At 52.1% G+C, this 15,807-nt stretch overlaps 1 protein-coding gene across 3 annotated transcripts in view; it reads left to right on the plus strand.

Annotated features, from left to right (window-relative positions):
• LOC111156995 (up-regulator of cell proliferation-like) overlaps positions 1-15,807 on the plus strand; it is a 55,119-nt gene that overhangs the window by 21,396 nt on the left and 17,916 nt on the right. Inside the window, exon 1 of one of the 3 annotated variants that reach the window (XM_022518198.1) lies at positions 4,122-4,624. The exons of 1 other annotated variant lie outside the window; for it this stretch is intronic. Coding sequence is in view for 1 of the 2 variants with exons in the window: in XM_022518197.1 (XP_022373905.1) it covers positions 7,721-7,734 (14 nt within the window). In the remaining variant the exon portion in view is untranslated. Of the gene's footprint in view, positions 1-4,121; positions 4,625-7,689; positions 7,735-15,807 lie in introns of those variants that run through there. One more of the 3 variants, XM_022518197.1, reaches the window with a different exon arrangement.

Consider the following 15,807-nt stretch of genomic DNA (forward strand, 5'->3'; position numbering starts at 1 on the left):
CATACATTTCTATTTTTTTTTAAGATTTATTTATTTATTTATTTGACAGATCACAAGTAGGCAGAGAGGCAGGCAGAGAGAGAGGGGGAAGCAGGCTCCCCGCTGAGCAGAGAGCCCGATGCGTGGCTCTATCCCAGGACCCTGGGACCATGACCTGAGCTGAAGGCAGAGGGTTTAACCCACTGAGCCACCCAGGCGCCCCCTTTTGCCCGTTTTTAAATCAGTTTTTCTAAAAGAAATTATTACTGAGTTGAAGGAGTTCTTTCTGTATTTCGAATATTCACCTCTTATCAGATTTGTGGTTTGCAAATAACGTCTCCCGTTCTGTAGTTTGTCTTTTCATTCGGTTGATTGTTCCTTTGCTGGGGATAGTCCCACTCGTCTGGTTTTTGTTTTTGTTGCCTGGGCTTTTGATGTCTTATCCAAGAATTCATTGCCACGTGCAATATTTAGTGTTTCCCCTATGTTTTCTCCTAAGAGTTTTATAGTTTCAGGTTATAGGATTATGTCTTCTATCCATTTTGAGTCGTGTGTAGATGATGTGAGGGAAGTATCCAGTGTCAGCCTTCTGCACGTGGATGTCCAGTTTCCCATAACCGTTTGTTGAAGAGACCGTCCTTTCCTCATTTAGTGTTCTTGGCACCCTTCTCTGAGATGAGGTGACTGTAGATGCATGGACTGACTTCTGGGCTCTCCAGTCTGTTCCACTGCTGGTCCCCCCTTATCAGTGGGCGATGTGTCCCCCCAGTAGATGCCTGAAAAGCGAATAATATGGAACTCTATATACACTCTGTTGTTTCCTGTATGTGCATACCTGTGGTAAGGTTTAATTTTTTGAAAAGATTTTATTTGCTTATTTGACAGAGAGATAGAGAAAGAGCACAAGTAGGCAGAGCAGCAGATAGAGGGAGAGGGAGAAGCAGGCTCTCCACTGAGCAGGGAGCCCAACGCCGGGCTCAATCCCAGGACCCCGGGATCATTGACCTGAGTGGAAGGTGGACGCTTAATCTACTGAGTCACCCAGGTGCCCTGTATATTTGTTTTCATGCCAGTATCTTGCTGTTTTGATTACTGTAGCTCTATAATATATTTTTAAATCAGGACGTGTGATGCCTCCAGCTTTTTTCTTGCTCAAAATTTGCTTTGGCCACTCAAGGTCTTTTGTGGTTCCAAATGAATTCTAGGATTGGTTTTTCTACTTCGATAAAAAATGCCATTTGTATTTTTTTGGGGTTGAATTGAAATTGTAGATCACTTTGAGTAATTAACTTTAACAATATTAATTCTTGGGGCACCTGGGTGGTTCAGTGGGTTAAGCCTCTGCCTTTAGCATGGGTCATGATCCCAGGGTCCTGGGATCGAGCCCCACATCGGGCTCTCTGCTCGGTGGGGAGCCTGCTTCCTCCTCTCTCTCTGCCTGCCTCTCTGCCTACTTGTAATCTCTGTGTGTCAAATAAATAAATAAAATCTTTTAAAAAAAACAATATTAATTCTTTTGTTCAATGAACATGAAATGTCGTTCCATTTATTTGTGTCTAATTTCTTTCATCACTGTTTTATACATTTCTATGTACAAGTCTCTTAACGCCTTAGTTTATTCCTAAGTGTTTTATTGTTTTTGATGCTATTGTAAATGAGACTATTTTCTTAAATTCCTTTTTGGAAATATTGTTTGTGTATAGAAATGCAACTGATTTTTGTATGTGGATTTTTACTGCATCCATTTATTTTAAATTGGTGTGCGTGTGTGTGGTCTTTAGTCTTTCTACGTAGAAGATCATGTCTTCTGTAAACAGAGATAATTTTACTTCTTTCTGATTTGGATATGTTTTATTTATTTCTTTTTTCTTACTTAATTATCCTGTCTCGGACTTACAGTACTATGTCGAATAGGAGAAGCAAGAGTGGGCATTCTTGCCTTGTTTCACGCGCTAGAGGCCAAGCTTTTTCATCACTGACTACAGTGTTACTGTGGGCTTCTTGTCAACAGCCTCTCTTGTGTTGAGGTAACGTCCTTCTGTACCTGTTTCGTTGAGAGTTTTTACCATGAAAGGGTGTTGAGTTTTGTAAACTGCTTTTCGGAAGCTATTTCAATGATCGTGAGATTTTTATCCTCCAGTCTGCTAATAGGGTGAATCCCATTGATTGATTTGCACAATTTGAACCATCCTTGCACCCGGGGATAAGTCCTCCCTAGTCATGGTGTACTTTTAATGTGCTGTGTAAACCAGCTCGCTGGAGTTTTGTCGAGGATTTATCATCCAAGTTCATCAGGGATAATTATTTTTGTTCTCTCACTTAGCTTCTTTAAGAAAATGATTTTGAGTTCTTCGTCAAGTAGTTCATGGGTTTCTGCTTCCTCAGCTTTATTAGGCTTCTCTGTGGTGTCATTATTCATGATATTTCTAGCTTAGTGTTGGTGTCTGCACCTTTGAAGCCGTTACCCCTTCCTGTTCTTACTGGCTGCCTCTGGGAGGGACACCTGTCCGAGAGCGTGGCCGGAGATTCGGAGTGTGCTGGCCGATGGGTCTCTGGACGGACCTACTACTGAGGTCTTCGGACGCGCCAGCTGCAGGCGTCCGCAGGAGCATGGCCTGCTGTCGCCGTCCCAACGGGTTTTGCGTGGTGACTTTTCACGGGCAACTTTTCTGAATTCGCCTATCAGGTATTATAGGGTTTTTATTGTTGGTGCTTTTTTTTTTTTTTTTTTTTGGTGTGGAATTTTTGGGACTTTGTACATATAAGATCACATTACCTACAGAGATAATTTTACTTTTTCTTTTCCAGTTTGGGAGCCTTTTATTTCTTTTCCTAGCCTAGTTGATCTGACTAGGACTTCTGGTACTGTGTTGAACAGAAGTGGCAAAAGTGAGCATCCTTTTCTTGTTTCTAATTTTTGGGAACAACTTATGGGCTTTCACCATCGAGAATGGTGTTAACTCTGGGTTGTTAAATGTGGTCTTTATTGTGTTGAAGAGGTTTCCATCTGCTCCTGGTTTGAGTGTTTTTGTCATGAATGTTGTTGAATTTTGTCAAATGCCTTTTCTGCATACATTGAGATAATCATGTACTTTTTCTAAACCCTTCATTGTGTTAATGTAATATATTACACTGATCGCTTCGCGTGTGTGGCATCATCCTTGCATCCCAGGAATAAATCCTGCTTTATTGGATTATTGACAATTATTGACAATCCTGCTTGGTCATTGTATATAGTCCTTTTTCTGGGTTCTGTTTGCTAGTATCTTGTTGAGGACTTTCGTATCGGGGGGAACTAAGGGAGACTGGTCTGTCACCTTCTCTTAGGGTCTTTGGCTTTAGTATCAGGAGTGATGCTGATCTCATGCTCTTTAATATTCTCAAAGAGTTAGAGAATTAATGTTATTATTTAAATGTTTTGTAGACTTCACCACTGAGGCCGTCTGGTCCACACTTTTCCTTGCTGGAAGGCTTTTTGTTTACTATGTCAATGTCTAGTTATCGACCTCTTCAGATTTTGTTATTTCTTCATTCTGTAGTTGACTGTGTTTCCAGGAAATCCGTTTTTTCACTTAGGTGATGCAGTTTGTTGGTGTACAATCATCTGTAGTATTCTTAGAGTTATTTTTATTTTGGTACAATCAGTAGTAATGTCCCCAATTTCATTTCTGGTTTTAGTGATTTAGGTCTTCTGTTCTTTTCTGTGAGTTTAGCTGAAAGTTTGTTAATTTTGATCTTTTCAAAGAAGCAGCTTTTTATTCCATTGGTTTTTTTCTATTTTGCTATTCATTTTATTTTTCTCTTTTCTAGTCTTTATTATTTCCTTGCTGTTGCTAGCTTTTGGATGGTGTGCTCTGCATTTTCTCCCCCCTTGGCGCATACTGTTACATTATTGATTTGAGATTTTTCTTCTTTTATGACAGAGATTTACACGTATACAATTCCCTCTTAGCTCTGTTTTCATTGTATCACGTTTTACTCTTCCTATTTTTGTTGAGGTATTTCCTAGTTTCCCTTGTGATTTATTCTTTAATTTGTCAGTTGTTTATGGTGTGTTGCTTAATTTCCACAGACTTGTGAATTTTCCTGTTTTATATTTTTGATGTCAGTTTCATTCTGTTGTGATAAGAAAAGATATTTTGAATAATTGATCTAGCATTGTTTAAATTATTAAGACTTGTTTTGTGGCCTGACACGTGGTCTCTCGGGGAGGATGTTCCGTGCGCACTTGAGAAGGATGCATGTCCTGCCGCTGCGGAGTGCGGTGTTCTGTGCGTCTGCGGGCATCCGGTCTGCGGGATGGCTCAGCTTCTCTGTTTGCTTCCTGATCTTCTGCCGGTTGTCCTGTCTCCTGCAGGAGGTGACTAGTGAAGTATCCGAGTTTTATTACAGAACTAATTTCCCCTCGGTTCTGTGAATATCTGCTTCCTATATATTGGGGCTCTTTATTTGGTGCATGTATGTTTATAATTGCTGTCTTGGTGAATTGACTATTTTAAAAAATATATCATGTCTTCATCTCTTGTAACAGTTTAACAAAATCTGTTTTGTCTAGGTAGCTTGCCCAGCTTTCTTGGTTACTGTGTGCACGGAACACCTTTTACCATCCTTCCACTGCCAGTCATTTTCTGTCTGTAGACTCAAGGTGAGTCTCTTATAAACAGTGTGTATTTGGGTTATTTTTTAAAACCCATTCTGCCTATCTCTGCCTTTTAATTGGACAACTTAACCCATTCACATTGAAATAGTTACTGATAAGGAGGAAATTACTACTGCCATTTTGCCTTTTTAAAAAAAATTATTATTTTTTTCTTAGAGCATTGTCTCTCTTCTCTTGCTGCCTTATTTCTGGTTAGCTAACTTTTTGTAATGACATGTTTTGATTCCCTTCAAATATAGACTCTTCTATATATTGTATAGAGATTTTCCTTGTGGATACCAGGGGGATTGCAGATAACACCCTAAAGTTACATCAGTCCAATTTTATAATTTTTTTAAAAAGATTTTATTTATTTATTTATTTGTCAGAGAGAGAGAGAGAGAGAGCACGCACAAGCAGGCAGAGTGGCAGGCAGAGGCGGAGAGAGAAGCAGGCTCCCTGAGGAGCAACGAGCCCGATGTGGGACTCGGTCCCAGGACCCTAGGATCATGGCCTGAGCCAAAGGCAGTGGCTTCACCGACAGAGCCACCCAGGCGTCCCTACGACAGTACATTTTTAATGACTTGAACACCTCAACTACATACAAAAACTCTGTACTTTACAGTCATTTCTCCTTCAAGTTATTAATATCACAAATTACATTTTTATACCTTGTGCCCAATAATGTACTTTTTTTTTTAAAAGATTTTATTTATTTGTCAGAGAGAGAGAGCACACACAAGCAGGCAGAGTGGCAGGCAGAGGTGGAGAGAGAAGCAGACTCCCTAAGGAGCAACGAGCCCAATGTGGGACTCGATCCCAGGACCCTGGGATCATAACCTGAGCCAAAGGCAGACGATTCACTGACTAAGCCACCCAGGTGCCCCCCGGTAATATATATTTATAACATAATTATTTGTATGAATTTGTCTTTTAAGCCCCATTGCAAATAAAAAGTGGAGTTACTACCAAAATTAAAATTTTGGTTTTTGTATTCACCCATATCTTTATATTTATGATGGATCTTTACACCATCAACCTGCTGTGAGTTATGGTCTGGCATTACGTCATTTCAGTCTGATGGACTCCCTTATGCGGCCTGTCCAAGGCAATAAGTCTGTGGGGCCTGGGAAACAGGGTCCTATCTGCGGAAGGCCAAGAGCACCACTGCCCTGGGGAAGGGGCAAGGCAATGCGCGTGAAAACGCCAGAAACCTTCCTGCAACCGTGGACGTGTCTGTTTCCTGCCGGAGCGCTTGGTTGGTTGGTGTTGGTCTATGGTGTTAGAGCAGCTACAGAATTAGTTCAGCAGGTTCAGGCTGTTTTCTTCACTTTTCTGTGGGGAAATGAGAGGTTGGAACTTCCTATTTGCCATTTTGCCAAAATACTGGTTTTTAACCTATCAAATTGGCAACAAAAGAAACTGTTAAATTTATAGAACAAGTTTTGGGAAACTGGTACCATCAGTGTTGGAGAGTGTGCTGGGAGAGTAATCTGTGTGTATGAATGTGCGGGTACGGGTATGTAGCATATGCGTGTGTGCGTGTGTGCGCGCGTGTGTGTTATATACTATCTGAAAAGACTTAAAATGCTGATGTCATCTGACCTAGAAATTCAACTCCTACAAACTCGGCCTGAGGAAATACTCATGGGTGAATAGTGGATGCCATCCTCATGGATGGGGAAATTATTTGCTGTCCGCGTTTCATATAATCGTGCCTACCGGCAGCAATATTTATCTCCACCCGTCGGGGCTGGTTAAAACATGATCATCCACCAGGTACAGAAATGGCGCATGCGCACTAAAACTCATGTTGAGGAAGAGTATTTCAGTGAACTTATATTTCGTTATTTTTTAGAAATATATTTTAAAATCAATTAAGTTAATTTAAAAAAATTATTACTCCAGTAGCAATCATAACTGCCTTGAAGCAGGCCATTTAGCAGTATCCCCTTCCCCAAACTTTTCCTAACCCTGGTCCTCTTGGATTTATTCCCAATCCGGGTCTCCCAGCCCTGTGGCTTTACTTAGCTGACTTTACAGAGCATTAATTACCTGCTGAACTTAACGCAGCAATTTCTTTTTTTTTCCCCAAGCATTTTTATTTTTTATTTTTATTTATTTATTTATTCATTTATTTTTTCAGTGTTCCAAGGTTCATTGTTTACGCACCACACCCAGTGCTCCATGCAATCCCTGTCCTCCTTAACACCTACCACCAGGCTCACCCAAGCCCCCACTCCCCTCCCCTCTGAAACCCTCCGTTTATTTCTCAGAGTCCACAGTCTCTCATGCTTCATCTCCCTCTGATTTCCCCAACTCATTTCTCCTCTCCATCTCCCCATGTCCTCCGTGTTATTCCTTATGCTCCACCAGTAAGTGAAACCCCCTAGGAACCCGGACTCCTGACTACTGCTGAATAACACAACGTAAGGTGGGATCCAAGTGCCACACAGTGCTTGGGGCTGAACAGTGTTAATTTTATCCACATTTTACAAGGGGGTGACTGGCTCAGAGAGGCCAGCGACTCGTGCAAGACAGCACAGCAATAGCACGGTTACCGCCGGCTGCAGAGCAGTGACCACGCCGCTCTCCTGGGCTGAAGGAAAGGCTCTTCTTAGGGAAATCAAACTGCTCCGGTAGGGAGTGTCGACTTCACCCGGTCCCGCCGCTGATCCGTGGCCCCGGGGCAGGTTTTCGGCCGGTTTGGCCCCGTAGCACCTCTCCCGGAGTCCTGGCCTGCGGGCACCTGGGCAGGTGGGCCGGCGGGCGGGTCAGGGCTGCAGGCAGCCGCGGCCGCCCCCGCTCCCGGGGCCAACGCTGCCCTGCCTGCCCCCCGCCGCCCCTCCCTTCGGCCGCTCGGGGCGACCCCGGGTGCTTCCCCGCGACCCCGCCGCCCCGGGCCCCTCCCCGGGCGACCCCCAGACCCCGTCCCCGCCCCGCCGCCCCGGGCCCCTCCCCGAGCAAGGCCCCCGCCCCGCATCCACGCCGCCCGGAGCGGCCCGGGCGGGTGGCGGTGGCCGGCGCGAGGCCCCTCCCAGGCGGAGGCGCTCGGCGCGGAGGAAGCGGAGGCGGCGGCAGCGCGGAGACCTCGCCGCGCTGATGGCGTCGCCCGGGTGAGTGCGGCGCTCGGGCCGCGCGGGAGAGGGGGCTGCGGGCCGCGCGGCGGGGCCCCCGGGTACAGGTGCGGCCGCCGTCCCCCGACCCCCGCCGCAGGCCCCCGCCCGGACCCCCGCCCGCCGGGCCCCGCGGCCCTTCCGCCGACCTTGGGCGGGCGCAGCCGGGCGGGGGGCGCGGGGGGCGCGGGCCGAGGCGGCGGGGGTGGGGGCGGGCAGGGCGGGCGCGACCCGGGGTCCTGGGAGCCGCTGGGCCCCGAGCGCCCGGTGCCCGGCCGGCGCCCCCGCCCTGCCCTGCGCAGCTGTTTTCCACTTGCTCGCGGGGGAGCGGACGCGGGGCTCTCCCGCGGGGGCGAAGCCCGAGGGTCCCCGAAGGTCGCGCGCGAGGGCAGGGTGAGGCCGCGCGCCCGTCAGGCGGGGGTTGCGGGTGGGGACACGGGCCGGCCGGGCCGCGGGCCGCTAGGGGGACAGCCCGGGTCTGACATCACCGTCTTCCACGGCCTGGGCCTCGGCGCTAAAATGTGCTTTCTTCAGGAAAACATGGTGACACACACCGAGCTTGTCATTTCTGAAAAAATCCTTTCTTGCAAAATAAAACCTCAGCCATTAATTATAATTAGTTTTTGCTTCCATAATCTAACTAGTCATGCGAGCTGGAGACGACAGTCCACAGAGGAGGGAAATGCGTCTCAAGGTCATTGCTTCAGCCGGTGAGATTCTCGTGGCACCACTGCGCGTCCGGAGGGTCTTGGAGGCAGTGGCTGTGGGAGCAGGTCCTCTGGGGTAGAGAGGGCCGGAGCCAGGCCTCTCGCTGGGGAGACTTGGCTGTGCCCCCCACCACCCCAGCTGGCGCTGCCCACGGCCTTCATGACCCTGGCTGGGTCATGGGCATTCCCACCTGCCTGCAGGCTTTCCAGTCTGGGGAGCTCTGGTCACAAAGTACCCAGTACTTTGAGCTCATAAATAGAATAAACACTTGGCCCATCCCTCAGAAGGCCAGACTGACTGGAGTTCAAGGTCCCATCCTGTCCCTGCCCCTCTTGTCAGGTAAGTGGGAGGCGGGGTGGCCAGGCAGCCACCAGACGTCTGAGCCCGTGTGGGGCTGCCCTGAGGCCTGTCCGATGCGATGGTGCCTTTCGTCCAGACACACGACTTAGTAGACCTGGCTCAGAGGTGGCCTTATGGTGGGCTGCTATGAGCCCGCAGGGCCTACGCGGCGTCCCTGTCGTAGGTGGCGTCCATGGCAATTTGGTATAGTTCTGTTGTGAGTGACCCCATGAGTCTGCAGGTGGTGTTCAGCTGTGACACTGTGATGCGTGCTCATGGGAAAGCTGAAGTCACCGAACTTTCAGTGTCCTCTGCTCCATTTTACAGAGAGAACTGTGCACTGTGGCGTATGACTAAGGCACATATGCATTTGGGGACAGTCCATAGGTCCACGTGTAACCCTGTCTACACTGCAGGTTTCACTGGTAGGGCAGAGTCCAGCCAGGAAGTCCCGACTTCCTGCGACTTTCTGGCCTGTCTCCGCTGATGCGCAGATGCTCGGCCTCCCGGACCTGCACTGCGGGAGCAAGGCTGAGCTTCGGGGCGGGGATGGGGTGGGTTCTGTGATTTCTGCTGGGCCGTGCACGGAGGAGCCTCTGACTCTGGTGTTCTTTCCCCTGTGAATCACTGTGGGGGAGCTGGGAAGAACAGGGGAGGCCCTGACTGATGTGCTGGGCATTAGGCACAAGGGCCTGGCCAGGAGCAAGGCCTCAAAGGGAAAGATATGGTGCAGGTGACCCACAGTCCAGTGGAGTTTGGGGCTACATAGAGACGAGGCTGCTGGGCCAGACTGTGGGACCTGGCCCGGTGTGTGGGCTCCCTGCCCGCCGTTCCCGGAGGGGGAGTCCCTGTGACAGCAGCCTGGAGGGGCAGGAGAGATGGAGCTGGGGGACCTGCCTTTGTCAGCCGCGTCCTGTGAGCCTCCAGGCTTGTCTCCTGTGCTCTGTGCCTCCGTGTCAGGGCTGCGCTGCTTCTGCGGCCCGTGTGTGCTCATCCCAGCCCCTGTTCCCTGCCCCATGGCTTCCGTGGCTTGAAATGTTGTCTGAATCAGAGGTTCTTAACCCTGGGGGCCATGACTCACTGGTGGGCTTCTGGGGTTCCTGTGTCCCCTGAAACGGCACGGTGTAGGGGGTTGGCGTGTGTGTTTCTGGGACCGGGTCCGCAGCCCATCTGGAGGGGCTCAACCTCAGCGTCCTCACTGCCTCCATCCACACCCTCCTGGAGTACAGGTCGCAAGCCTGGAGTACCTGGGCTCAATAAATACATTTTTCAGATCGTTTTTTAAAGATTTATTTATTTATTTGAGAGAGAGAGCGCGCGAGCGTGTGCCCATGAGCTGGGGGGAGCAGCAGAGGGAGAGGGAGGAGCAGGCCCCTTGCCCAGCAGGGAACCTGAACCAGGACTCCACCCCAGACCCTGGGATCCTGACCTGAGCCGAAGGCGGACGCCTGACTGACCAGCTGAGCCACCCAGGTGCCCCCATTTTTCAGATTGTTAATGGTAGGTAATTTAAAAAACAAAAAACTGTAAAACAAAATAAAAACCAAATGTAATATGATTTTCCACAGATACCACTTCTGCAGTCATGGTATATTTCTAGTTGGGCTGTACTCTGACAGAGGGAGCCTTCCAGACACAGCTGGGGCGTCCGGGTGTCCCCGCCGCCCGTCTCAGCCAGGCAAGCAGTCTGACATTTTCCTTTGCATTTACAGGTTCTGTTTGTTCTTTGCTCTGTCCTGCACCCCAGCTTTTTCCTTTGTTCCAGGTTCCAGTCAGATAGACATTGTGAGGTTTGCCGTCTGTACAGCGTGTTTGTTCGGGTTTTGCTGGAATGCTGTCATGCAGCTCCGCGGCTTGCTTGGTTCCCGCGGTGGGGTGGTTTCCGTTCTCCCCGCGGCAGAACGAGGACCAGCTCTCCCTAACTTTTGACATTTATGGACTATTGTGCAGCACGGCCCCATTACGTAGCCACAGCGTTTCTAGTTTTCTCCGAGAAATAATGCTGCACGTTGCCTCTCCCTCTGGGCTGTGCAAGAATTGGATGTTGGGGCTGGGGGCCTGTCTCTTTTAGTTGATCCTACTGAAGTGTCCTCACGGGGGGTTGGGGGGGGTGTTGCACTGCCTCCCCCCCAGACTTGAAGGGCTCTCTGTGCCTCCCAACACCTGACGTTAGACTTGAAAAGTCTCGCCCGTCTGATGGAATTATTGAGGTAAGAACTAGGAATCCTCGCTCCCCTCATCTTTAAAGATGGGCACTTCCTGCCTGACCTCTTATGTTCCCTCAGCCAAGTCCATGCCAGGGTCTTTGATCCCGTGGTTGCCATCAGGGCCTCGCCATCGCCATCCCCTCTGGTTTTTGTTTCTGGAAGGAACCCAGTGAGGCCTGCCCTCCGACAAGCGGGGGTGAGCGAGTGCCCTGGAGGCCTGCCCGCCTTCCTGGCAGCTGAGGGTGACCCTGCCATACACCAGACATTTACGAGTACTGAGGACTGTGTTGTTTTTTTTTTTTAAGATTTTGTTTATTTATTTGACAGAGAGAGATCACAAGTAGGCAGAGAGGCAGGCAGAGAGAGAGGAGGAAGCAGGCTCCCCGTGGAGCAGAGAGCCCGATGCGGGGCTCGATCCCAGGACCCTGGCATCATGACCTGAGCTGAAGGCAGAGGCTTTAACCCACTGAGCCACTCAGGGGTCCCCTGAGGACCGTCTTAACTGTGTTTGACCTTCCTGCCCACGAGGACGCTCTCCTGACCCTGTCATTTGGTGGTGAAGGAAGGGATCCTGGCCTTTGCCTCCTGGGAAGGGTTCAGCTCTCCCGCCAGAGCCTGGCCTGGTCCGAGTGGGCTCCTCACACTGGCTAGAGGCCCAGGGGACGGGAGGGGAAGGCTGGGGTAGAGACGCTGGGGTTCTCAGACCAGGGAACCACCCCATTAGCCATGACTGCGGTTGTGTTAAATGTGGTTACCGAGACAGTAATCTTGGTTCTCTGTGTGTGCTGTCATGTGTCTGGGGCGTGCTCCAGGTGGAGCCCATGTCAGAACGAGCTCACACGGTTTGCTGGAGGAGGAAGCTGGATTCGCAGGGTGTCCGAGGCTCCGATTAGCATTTCACAGGGACGCCTGGAGATGGACCAGCGCGGCTCCCACCTGGGGTTCCCAGACCAGCCTGCCCGGTTCACTGGGCCCATTCTGTCAGGCTCTCTGCGTTGTGATGTTTTGTGAAATTGTTAGTTGCTTTATTTATTTTTATTTTTTAAAAGGTTGTATTTATTTATTTGAGACATAGAGTGAGTGAGAGAGAGAGAGCTCGAGCAGGCAGGCAGAGAGAGAGGGAGAAGCAGGCTCCCCGCTGAGCAGAGAGCCCGATGCAGGACTCGATCCCAGGACCCTGAGATCGTGACCTGAGCCGAAGGCAGACACTTAACTCACTGAGCCACCCAGGCGCCCCAGTTGCCTTATTTTTAAAAACGAGTTATATGCACATGGTACAGATTTGAAAAGGCGGAAAAGGGACTTACGTGGAGGCGCAGGCCGGTCGCGATCTGGGCGCGGCAGGCGCTACGTCCCCTCGTTTGTTTTAAGCCCAGAATGTGTTTTGGAGAGGCCTTTTCTTGGCATTTTCTCATGGATTTGTAGTTCCTTGTATGTGGAAGAAATGAGCCCTTGTCATTTGTGTTACGAATCCTTTTCCTCAGCCTTGCGCTTGCCTTGTGACTCTGAAGCCTTCCTGACTCTGAGTTTTAGGCTTTGACGTCTCCCTCCAGGGCGTGTTTCCTTTTCCAGTCTGCACCTTAAGTCCAGTCGGTACTCATTTTGGAGAAGCGAGAGGCCAGGATCTGCCTTTATTTTCCAGGTTCTTTTTTTTTTTTTTTTTTTTTAAGGATTTTATTTATTTATTTGAGATAAAGAGGCACAAGCGCGGGGTGAGGAGGGTGGCAGGCAGAGGGAGAGGGAGAAGCAGGCTCTCCTCTGAGCAGGGAGCCCGATGTGGACTCCATCCCAGGAGACTGAGACCATGACCTGAGCCCAAGGCAGACGCTTCCCTGACGGAGCCCCCCAGATGGCCCTGTTTTCCCAGGTTCTTATGCCTGAATGACCCCAGACACTGAGTCCCTGGGCTGGAGATGAGGTTCCTGGCTGACAGGGGAGCATGTCTCTCTGTGACGGAGCTGCATCTCGTGAGCCAGGCCCACAGCCTTGATTTCTGGCCGCCCGTCCTGTGTTCTCCTCTCCGCAGGCTTTGTCCTCTTTCTGTTCTGTTTCAGTATTTTCCCGATTGTTGTTATACACATATTTCTCCACAGAGTCATCTTACCTGTTTTTCAGCGTGGGTGCATCTGTAAGAGTCTTCCCCGGCCTCTCTAACCTTCTGCTAGTCTACGGGGTGGCAGCAGGGTTTTGATAATTTTATTTGCAAATAGACCTGGAAAACCGCCTGCCATAATGAGGAGAATTTGGGGAGCTGGGGACACACAAGTAGTCCCTTTATGAGGGCTCCCAGCCCAGCCGTGCCAGCCGCGAGGTTGCCCGCCTGCAGCCTTCCCACCTGTGGCTTTCTTACACCTGCCCGCGGCTTCCGCCCCACCCTGTGTGGGCGCCTCGGGCTGCCCCCCTGCCCCACCCTGGCCCCCCAGGCTGCCATCCCTGGGGCTGACCCTGCCACCTTCGCTCTCCCAGTGCCAGACAAGCCTGTCGTCTGCGCTCAGCTCACCCTCCAGAGCAGAAGTGAGTCTTGCCTGTGGCCGGGAAGGGTCCGTCTTACCCGGCCTGTCTGCTGCCTGGGCCCTGCCTCCCGCTGGCGCTGACCCCTGGCCCCCGCTGCGCCCGCACTCTCCGGTGGTGCCCCCTGCTCTGGGAGCCCCCCGCCCCATACCCGCAGCAGTCCGTTCCCCTGCGCCCCAGCCCAGGCTGTGGTTAAAACTTGGGTGGTGGTGTGCTCCTCGGAGCTCTCCCCGACTCCTAGGGAGTTTCCTAGCAGGGAGTAACGTGTGCGTAAAACCGCGAACACTGGCTGCCTTGTATGAACCCGCTTCCCCTGCGCATCTCTCCAGACGCTCGGTGACCCGAGGAGGTGTGGGGGGGATGGGGGTGGGGAACAGCCAGCCTTGGCCCAGAGGTTGTCCGGGTGTGCTCCACGGGTGTAACCAGCTCTAGTGGAGGCTCCTGGAGATCAGGCAGAGTTTTAGGCCGCCTCCCCTTGCTCGGTGGCCCACACGGTGGGAGCCCAGGACAAAGCCTCGTGGGGACACGCCATTCCTGTCCTGGGAAGACGCTCGGCTTGACACCTGGGGCTGTCCCGGGTGGGGGGGTGTGTCTTTCTCAGGGTGCAGGCTCCCCTGTGCTGCGAGGGGTTCCCGCTGCAGAAAAGCAAGAGGGCAGCAGGAGGCGCTCTGGCCAGCGTGCTCCCTGCTCGCTCCAGCACGTGTGGGGGCGACGCTGCCAGGCTGCAGGGTCCTTGTGTCCTACCTGTGCTGTGTCATCTGACCTTCTCTTGTGTCCCCCACCGCCCTGCCCGGTGCCCTGCGGGGCAGCCTTGTCGCCGACGTTTTCTCAGCCAGGCCCGCCACTGCGCAGTCACCCTGCTGCCGTGGGACAGCCTCTGGTTTGGGCTTGGCTGTCGTTCCCGGTTGCCTCCTGTCCCCTCCCAAACGAATGTTGAAGTCCTAACCCCTGGTACTGTGAATGTGACCGTTTCTGGAAGTAGGCCCTTTGCAGATGTGATGAGGTAAAATGAGGCCAGACTGGGTTGGGTGGGCCCTCCCCTCCCCCAGTGCCCGGTGTCCGTACCAGAGGCAGAGAAGAGACGCAGACAGAGGCAGGGGCGAATTCCCCTGCCCGGAGCCACGCGCCGCCGCGTCAGTGGCTGGAGATGCGGCTGGGCGGCGTGAGGACCCCTCAGTTCCGGGTGCTGGGAGTTGCAGGTGTGGGCCGGTGGGTGCCTCCCGCAGGCTCTGAGGGCCAGTGTGCTCCCGCCTCTGCTGGCTTCTGGTGGCTGCCGGCGATCCTGGGCAATCCCGGGACTGGAGAGGCCGTGACTCTGCTGTACTGTGTTTTTCTCCCTGCTCGTCTGCCCACACTCGCCTCTGCCGTGATACCAGCAGTTGGATCGGGGCCCACCCTGCCACCATCATCTGATCTTAATTTAACTAATCACATCTACAAAGACCCTATTTCCAACAAGGCCGTGTTCGCTGTACTGGGGTTAGGACTTGGACATATCTTCTCGGGGGTCACATTTCAACCCACAGCACACACTGGGCTGGTTGAGAAGTTCTGTGCCGTCCGGTGGGCTTTGTGGGCAGAGCACTTGGCGGCAGGTCTTAGCCTGTTTCGGGTGGTAGTGGGACGGGGGTCCTGCCAGTGCCGAAGGAGGGGGTCCCCAGGCTCTCCCGTCGGCTGGCGTAGGCGCAGGGCGGGAGGGTAAATGGTGGGTCTTCGAAGCTGCCGGCATCAAACAGCAAACACCCTGTCAGACCTTTTATTACCCAAAGCAATTCCTTGTCTGTCGCCGGCTGCGTGACGGTCAGGGCCACTGCCCTGTTTGTCCCGCATCTTCCTGTCTGGGGTGGTTTTCTCTGTGTCCTCAGCACCAGCTGCTGAAGGGGCTGGGTCTGTCGCTGGGCATCAGCCCCGCTCACGAGGGTCAGACGGTTCGCTCTGGTCCGACAGCCCTGAGCTCTGCAGGGGCCGGTGTCTCTGTGGTCCGAGCCCGGAACATCGAGGTGCCTGGAATCGGAATCCCCGGACGTAGGTGGAAAAGTCCTGCAGGCCGAGCTGCTGGGCGGACGGACGAGGACAGGATGCCCGGCCGCGCCCCCCGGGAGATGTGGCCAGTGAGGCCGCCGAGTTGCCTGGGCCCCCCTTGCCCCTGCAGGCCTGAAGGGAGCCTTCGAAGGGCGCAGGCCGGAACGTGCGCTCACTGATTTAGTGAGGAAGAGCCGCTAGACACTCGGGGTGCTCAGGGCCGTGGGCAGGTCACCCCTTGTCCGTGCGCGGAGACCCCCAGGTCTGGTCAGCATCACGGTGGGTC

The sequence above is a fragment of the Enhydra lutris genome, unplaced genomic scaffold, assembly GCF_002288905.1.
Source record: "Enhydra lutris kenyoni isolate GAN:26980312 unplaced genomic scaffold, ASM228890v2 scaffoldscaffold51, whole genome shotgun sequence".
NCBI lineage: Eukaryota > Metazoa > Chordata > Mammalia > Carnivora > Mustelidae > Enhydra > Enhydra lutris.